The sequence below is a fragment of the Saccoglossus kowalevskii genome, chromosome 19 (genome assembly GCF_978046115.1).
Source record: "Saccoglossus kowalevskii chromosome 19, keSacKowa6.1, whole genome shotgun sequence".
NCBI lineage: Eukaryota > Metazoa > Hemichordata > Enteropneusta > Harrimaniidae > Saccoglossus > Saccoglossus kowalevskii.
In genome coordinates this window covers 25,387,900-25,396,730 of record NC_140659.1, presented here as the reverse complement: position 1 = coordinate 25,396,730, position 8,831 = coordinate 25,387,900, and the positions used below count along the sequence as shown (strand labels likewise).

Below are 8,831 nucleotides of genomic sequence, written 5' to 3'. Positions count from 1 at the left end.
TATAACCAACTGGTTTTCTACAATTGATGTCACATGACCAGAAGCTATTAAAATTATTGAAAATCAGGATGCAATACTGTGCGTAAACAGCATTAAAGAGATAGAGCGGAAACTTCCTGATTTTGGACAGAATAAAACCTCAGGAATCACTAAGAATCTAACAAATGTGGAAATCCGATAAACAAACGGGAGGGGAGCAAGTCACTGTTTCTATGGAAACAAATTCGAGCATCTCCTATTTTTTTTTATTTATTTAATGGTACCTTTTGCTTTTAAATTTTACGTATTTCTATGAGTTTATTGTGTCCATCGTTGATTAGTTTTAACTTTGTGGAAGTAGGGAATGGTTTAATATGTTCTTACAGCGTCACTCAAGACAGATGGTCCACACCGGCTATACTTGGTCCAATACCATGCTCACAGAAAGAAGAGTCGATCTGATAAGTCATGCGCTGGTTCTTTGTGGATATTCTGGCCAACTAAGTAAGCCAGTTTATGTGCGTACTGACATGGTGCTGGTACACGCACTGTACCAGGCCAGTTGTAATACATATGGGTCAACTTGTAAGACAATCTGAAAATAAACACCTCATTGGTTAGCACTATACGTACAAAACACTAATAACAAGAAATAAGTCTGCACACATTCATACGATGAATAAATTTTGTTAACAGTTGTCTTCAAATAAAGCGAAAAATATTAGGGACTGGAAAAATGATTTTGAAGAAAACATTGCTACCGGTAAGTGCTATTTTAACTTTTGTCTACAAATCCCATACATCTGGGTTCTTGCATAACCCACTGCAGAACAAAAGGTTCACTCTAGAAAACAGTATTCTATACAGAATATTAAATCCTAAAATGTGAATCATCTGTGTCCATAGCACATTGCCCCATTGAAAATTGTTAGTCCTCACCAATAATTCTTGCACAACTCGTTGCAGAACAAAAGGTTCACTCTAGAAAAGTGGTTTGGCATGAAAACAGTATTCTATACAGAATATTAAATCCTAAAATGTGAATTATCGGTGTCCATAGGACATTGCCCCTTTGAAAATTTGAGTCCTCCCCCACCTCATGTAGTACCAAATATCACCAATAATTTTTTTTCCATTATAACTCAGCAGAATAATTATAATGCTGCAAAAATGACAAAAGTTGCATTTCCTAATAAAAGATTGTAATCCTCCCCATACCACACGCTACATTACACATGCACATTTCCTTGCGAACAGAATTCTGGGGAGAACACTGCATATTACGGATACATGATTTGAGAACTGAACGCTTACCTTTGCATATGATCAGGTTTTAATGCTGATCCATCATACACTACCACATAGTGAGTTGGTGACACAGTACCCTGGCGTACATGCTGACTCACCAGGAAATAATCATACCAATCTAATCTGGTAACAGAGTGGTCCAACACCAAGCCAGGATTAGGATTTTCTAACTGTCCACGCTGAAAGTATGGGAAGAAAAAATAATACAGATGAAGGAATAAATGAATACAACAAGGTTACCCTAGTAACGCATCACTGGCCGACACTTATGTTTAATATTGACTTTGGTATGTTCAGGTGGCTGGTCTCAAAAACAGATATGCACATCAGTGGGCTCTCATCAGGACTGATGAAATCCCTTAAAATCAAGTCAGCTGGTTGACTGATGGGAAGGTCAGACTCCATGCAAAAAATATAATTTATGTATATAGGCTATATACATATATATTGAGGCACAAAAGAATCACAAAGAAAGCTTAGAAAGAACTCCCATGTGCTGAGAGAGTATTGGAGACACATTAATTAATTCAAAATTACTTGTTCATGATTGAGATAGTGATGGAAAAGCTGAAAACTAATAATGAGGTCTGCACAATGTATCAGCCAATTTATGTACCAAGTTTTATTGAAATGTGATTGGAACCAAAAACAAGCAGCCTCTCGGCTTTTACCAAAAATGACAAAAATATTCACCAAAATTAGAGAATTAAAGATATCATTACAAAATGAACAAGACATGACATGTCATGTCATAGCCCCCGCTCAGAAAAAAATTTAAAAACTTATATTGAACTTAGTTTGTGTCAGAGTGAATTAATTCATTATGAGCTGTATTAAAATTCTGTTATTAAATGTTCAGAATTGATGTGTTACAATTTTAGGGGGTGGGGTAAAAATTTATTCATTTGGCTTTTCTGAGACAATTTATAACTTGTTAAACATAGAATGCGATGTGCACTTGTAAACAATTATTACCTGTCCCTGTACCAACTTTGAACAAAACTGGATAACATATCTGAGAAAAAGCTGTTAACAGCTAGAAAAAGCTTGTTTTTTTTAGATTTCTGAGGGAAAAAATGGCCTCCAAGTCGTAAAACTTTATCCAATCAAACAGGGCATGAATGACACTGAAAGTTGCAACATATAATTTGTCCAGTTTTTGGTTTGGATGTAAATTGGCAAACATGATTTCTATGGCATTCTCAGCAAGAACACCAGAGAGCAACAAACAAGTACAACAGGTAAAATGACATGCAAGTATGCAAATCAGATCTGCAAATATGTTGAAGAGTCAGTGTTGTGTCTGTTTGGATAAACTTCTTTGTACAACTGTATTCCTAATACAAGAACACCGTCAATCACAGAACTGTTCCAGCGAAAAACTTCTGATATTTCAAAACAGTAACAGAGCAAAGATACCGTTTGTCATACAAGTACTAGCACCAGATGAAGAACTGAGAAACTGCAATGATCCTTGGTGTACATTACCTGTGTCAACAACTTTACTTCCCATGTACTTCATGTACAGATCTACATGTAGTTTATGGCCCTGAGTTAGTTTCAATATCTCTAAATAAGGACAAGAGTACTTCTCATATGACAATGATACAAATAAAGTGCAAGAATCAAGAAAAAATATTATCAAGTTTTTATTATCATACATTAATATTAACAAATCATGTGAAATTGAACTTTTATGTACAGAGAAACACATATTTATGCTTTGGTTGACAGCACTTCTCAAAAAAAAAAAAAGACGACCTGCAAAACTTTATACAATTGTCAGACATGCAGCGAATAGTATGCTTTTGTAATACATTGTATATGCAGTTTCAGTGGCTTTGCTTTCCGAGAAAAAAATTCTGGCTCTGCACCTGAAAAAAACAAAAAAACATTTAGTCAAAAGTAAGCAGAGATTGTAGCATATATGTTCCCATTAGCTGTTAAATTTAATTAAAAAAGATATTTTCGTACTGTCTTTTCAGTACGAAAATATATTACTTAATATATTTATACCAGCCAGAAAGAAATTGCAAGTTTTCACTGAGCAATTAGGAATATACATGGACAACAATTGATGCATTTCTAGCAATATACTGTTTGAAAGGCTGCAAGATGTAATGAAGTAGCGAAGTAGTCTGACTGGCTGGGAAACTGCACAATACATACAAAAATGTATGCTCATGATATATGAGCAGCTCCACCAAATATAAAAATATTCTTTCCATAGTTATGACTCTAATGTGAATGTGATTTTCCACTCCTTAGCAATAGTAGTTAGAGTATTGTATTGTACTGTATCATAAAAGTTTATTGTGATTCTAAATGTGTTTGTAATATTACATGTATTTAGCTTTATTTAGCATTCTGTTTAGTTGGTTAACTTTACTGTATCTTAATGTAGTTCATTTTATTTTTATACGACCATAGAACAACTCACTGTAGTTTGTTTTAATGTTGAATAAAAATTAAAATCAGTCACTGTATAGTGGTGACGTATTGCGCAAAATTGTTGCAAGGACAATACTTTTCTCGATTTGCGTGTCGTCGTGCGTCGATAAAAAATGCATGGAATAGTCGGCAGTATCGATCAAGTTCGTCTAGTGTGACATTCGTGGCTGGCGACAAGATGCCGTCTAATCGTTTAAATAGGCGTCAAGGAGGAGTGAAAAGCCCTAATTTGGTGCTACAATAGACGTCATGGAATGTTGGAAAATTACAGTCAATCAAAAAAACTGTTCACATGACAACAACAAATATTCACTATATTCATTATGCATTATTTTTTTGTTGGTAGCACGGTACGGTAGCTTACTTGTTTTCGAAGTGTTGTAATTGTTGATTAGTACTCAGTAGTGATTATATTAACGTACAAAAAATAAATTCGTTGAATTGTTAAGAAATGCAAGTAAAATTCAACTTAGTTTTATCGTAAGCAAATGTTTTCGGTTACATGTTAACGCTCGATGAGACAATATCCGCCATGTTATCCATGCCCACGACACGTGTTTATAATGACCAGATAGGTCAAGTCGCTAATCAACCAATCAAAATGCTGGATGGTGCCCATGTGCTCAAATTACCATAAAGCATTTAAATATGACAGTTCAGCGACCTCATGATGAAAGCAACACAAAAGACCAGATTTACCGATGTTTTAGTGCGATCTTTTGGCTTCGTTTCTCATGGGGGGAAAAGGCAGGATTTTTTTAATCGGATTTAGAAAAATAAATACCGTACCAAATAAAAATGTGCCGGATGGAATTTTTCTGTGGAAAAAATAAACGTACCGGTACGTTTATATTGGGACATTTAGCGTTGTGGGCAAGCTCTCCTGAGTAGCGACATATTTTTAACTTCGCCTATTGCGTGATCATTGGATTACGTAAATAAACCAACACTTTCAATGAGTACATGCCGACCCAACTAAACTTGTTTATGGCTGTTTATGAACAGCGAGGACGCATCTCACAGAACAATAGCTGTGGAAATCATAAACAAATGTAAATGTTGCGGAAATCAAGCATGGCGATAATGATTTTGAGCGAGGCAGAGTCTGGCAAGCGTCTCAGAGCAGCATTGCGCCGACACCACCACGACGTTTGAATCCCGGTGAGAGCACTGCAAACCTCTTAAGTCACGAGGTAAACTTTCAATTTACACAATACATAATCAGTTCCTACAACCATAAAAGGCAGTTTTTCTGGCGAAACTCTCGCCAGGTTAGCAATAGTTTCTCACGATCACCAAACCGGAGACACAAACGATAATACAATGTGTATAAATACCATAACAAGCACAGTTTCTTACCTTTGAAATTGACGAGACACAATTTTGTCCATAGAAGCGTTGCGCAAATAAAGATTCCGGGATACAATATCCTCACAAAATTGACTGATTTCCACCGAGACGAGAACTGCGTAAACGTCATCAAAACTCGGATTAAACTCGGGTAATTTCGGGAAAAGTCGGATTTTGAAGGGAAAATGTTAAAAATCAAGGAAAAACACAGTGAAACTTTGAAGAATCGAAAAAATAACTTGATGTGCACCATAGCACCATCAATTTCTGTCTCTGTACCAACACTGAACTTAATTGGATCACACATGTGTGAGAAAAAGCTGGTAACATGAAAATGTGCACGCACATTGCACAGACACAACCCAAATTAATACTACTTGATATATCAAAAGCTGAAAATTAATTAATTATGCAAATTAGGTAATTAATATTATAATATTACCCTAAAAACTATCAGGTCTGTGCAGTGTCCTATGACATCTATGTACCACGTTTCATTGAAATGTGATGATTACTACTTGAGATATCAGTGGAAAAACCGAAAATTGACTAATCATTATGCAAATTAGGTAATTAATATGCACAATTATTCACCCTAAAACTGATCAGGTCTCTGGATAGTCCTAAAAGATCTATGTACCAAGTCTTATTGAAATGTGATGATTAGTACTTGAGATATCAGTGGAAATCAAAGAAAGCTTAGAAAGAACTCTTGTGTGCTGAGAGTATTGAAGACTCATTAAAAATTAATTAAAAATTACTTGTACATGAGATATTGATGGAAAAGCTGTAAACTAATTATATACATCAGGTAACTACCAGTAATATGAACAGAACAGAACAAAAAGATTATGAATTATTATGCTAACTAGAGAATTAATATGAACAAATTTTAACCCAAAATTAATCAATCAGGCCTGTCTATTGTCCTAGAGCATTTATGTAACAAATTATATTCAAATGTGATGATCAGTAATTGAGATATCAGTGTTAATTAATTATGTTAATTAGGTGATTAATAAGCATAAATATTTACCAAAAACTAATTGGGTTTCTGCATAGTTCTCTTTAAAAGTTTCATTAAAATCCAATTTGTGGTTCTTTATATATCAGTGGAACATTATGCAAATTTGGTAATTAATATCCAATTAAAACTAATTAGGTCTCTGCATAATCCTAGAAGATCTATGTAGCAAGTCTCATTGAAATATGATGATGATTACTACTTGATATATCAAAAGCTGAAAATTAATTAATTATGCAAATTAGCTAATTATTATATACTGAAATTACCCTAAAAAATATCAGGTCTGTGCAGTGTCCTATGACATCTATGTACCAAGTGTCATTGAAATGTGATGATTACTACTTGAAATATCAAAAGCTGAAAATTAATTAATTATGCTAATTAATATGTATTCGTATTACCCTAAAAACTTTCAGGTCTGTGCAGTGTCCTATGACATCTATGTACCAAGTTTCATTGAAATGTGACAATTACTACTTGAAATATCAAAAGCTGAAAATTAATTAATTATGCTAATTAGGTAATTAATATCTACTGATATTACCCTAAAAACTATCAGGTTTGTGCAGTGTCCTGTGACATCTATGTACCAAGTTTTATTGAAATGTGATGATTAGTACTTGAGATATCAGTAGAAAAGCCGAAAATTGATTAATCATTATGCAAATTAGGTAATTAATATTGCACAGATTTTTACCCAAAACTAATCAAATCTGCGCATTAGTTTGAAGCATCTGTGTGCCAAGTTTCATCAAAATCCAATGAATGGTTCTTTAGATATCAGTGGAACAGTCATGAAACAGCTAAAAATCAGCTAATTATCATGCAAATTATGTAATTAATATGCATGGGATTTTTACCAAAACCTAATCAAATCTGCGCATTGGCCCAGAGCATCTATGCACCAAGTTTCATCAAAAACTGATGTATAGTTCTTGAGATATCAGTGGAACAGACAGACACACATACACACACACACACACACACACACACACACACACACACACACATACAGACACACTAACTGCAAAGACTCCCTTTTTGTGCTTTGCACACTGGAGTCAAAAACGAAAATTGACTAATCATTATGCAAATTAGGTAATTAGTAATTAGGTAATTTTTACCAAACACTAATCAAAACCTAGTACCAAGTTTCATCAAAATCCAATCAGTGGTTGTTTAGATATCAGTGGAACAATCATGGAGCAGCTAAAAATGAGCTTATTATCATGCAAATTAGGTAATTAATATGCATTGAATTTTACCAAAACCTAATCAAATCTGCCCATTGGCCAAGAGCATCTATGCACCAAGTTTCATCAAAAACTGATGTATGGTTCTTGAGATATCAGTGGAACAGACAGACACACATACAGACACACTAACTGCAAAGACTCCCATTTTGTGCTTCGCACATGGGAGTCAAAAAGAGTTCTTTATTTTTCTTATGAAATGTCAAATTCATTTTACTGAATTTTACCGACACTTTTCCTAGATCACAAGATCAATGTATGATTTTCTGTCACATCCACAGAGTTTTGTCATTTATTGAAGTGAAACAGAATACTTCAAAGCACCAACGAACATGTTAAAAGTATGTTTAAAAAATTTAAATTGACAGGTGTTTAATACCATGACAAAAAGCAACAAGCATTGCATATTTTGCATGACCCGTATTTAACATGGCCTTTTAATGATATCCATCATGCTTTCAAAGTTATATTATCAGATACATTTGGTCCATACCTGACAACTTAAACAATAATTACAGTATTTGCAAGATATTCAGATCTTAAGTTGTTCGGAAGGAGACAAACATGTTTTGTACTTACATAATCTGCAAAGATCCTAGTGTTGATTCGTTTTTGTACAACCACTACAGCTAACTTAGGATCATATGCATCACCAAAGTGTGTAAAACATTCTTTTAGCTGTTCTACTTCATATCCACCAACAACACGTAGTTGTCCATCACCAACACCATCACGGAACACAATGATGCGCTCTGGCAAAGTGTGGTTCACCTGAAACATTTACGCGCTATATTTTTAGAAACCTAGGAAAGACATTTCTATTTTCTCCCATGTCTAGAGTACTAAAACTATGATACTGCTTTTGACTATCATTCTCATGTAAATTTTATTTCCATAAGTGTGACATTAATGGATTCTATTGGAAGCATAGTAAGGAAAATGCTCAAAATACAGTCAAGCTAAACAAGTAGATTTGTTTCTCTCACTACGATCACATGCAGTCACACTTCCACAAAATGGTATATTTAATTAGAGAAATATATAACAATATATATAATATTCATACAAGTGTGTACTCCAATGCAATATGCAGCGATTTAATCTTTACCTCGTGGTATTTTCTGAGTGCGGCAGTCAAACAAAGTTTAAGACCATCAATTAATTCCTGTTGTGGCAACTGAAAACAAACTCTTGAATACCATCTGGTTAGTTTACTGAAATAAAATGACAATAATTTAACTCAAGATGTTAAAGTTTGTGAACAAATCTATGTGGCTTTCCACTATGTGCCACACCACCACTATCTGACATGCCCTTTCATTGACGCTAATTGTCACGCCATTCCACTGATGCCCAGAATCTATATGCTATCCATGAATTATTTAGCACAGTTTAGTTAAGATGTAAACAAAAGTAAAATTCACGTCGTTGATAGAGGGCGTGCTTTGGTAGGAAAATGGACA

At 34.3% G+C, this 8,831-nt stretch overlaps 1 protein-coding gene and 1 long non-coding RNA gene across 2 annotated transcripts in view; both read right to left on the bottom strand.

Annotated features, from left to right (window-relative positions):
• Positions 1 to 223: 223 nt before the first annotated feature.
• The window catches only part of LOC100374031 (piwi-like protein 2), a 31,789-nt gene continuing 23,181 nt past the window's right edge, over positions 224 to 8,831 (bottom strand). Inside the window, exons 14-17 of the mRNA XM_085493767.1 lie at positions 8,477 to 8,582; positions 7,948 to 8,139; positions 1,294 to 1,466; positions 224 to 574 (exon numbers count right to left, since the gene is read on the bottom strand). Of these exons, the coding sequence (XP_085349893.1) occupies positions 418 to 574; positions 1,294 to 1,466; positions 7,948 to 8,139; positions 8,477 to 8,582 (628 nt within the window). The 3' untranslated portion in view covers positions 224 to 417. The remainder of the gene's footprint in view (positions 575 to 1,293; positions 1,467 to 7,947; positions 8,140 to 8,476; positions 8,583 to 8,831) is intronic.
• On the bottom strand, positions 2,913 to 5,197 carry LOC146730914 (uncharacterized). The gene is made up of 2 exons (XR_014927430.1): positions 5,098 to 5,197; positions 2,913 to 3,161 (listed from the first exon to the last, which is right to left on the bottom strand). It is a non-coding gene; the product is annotated as an uncharacterized LOC146730914 (long non-coding RNA).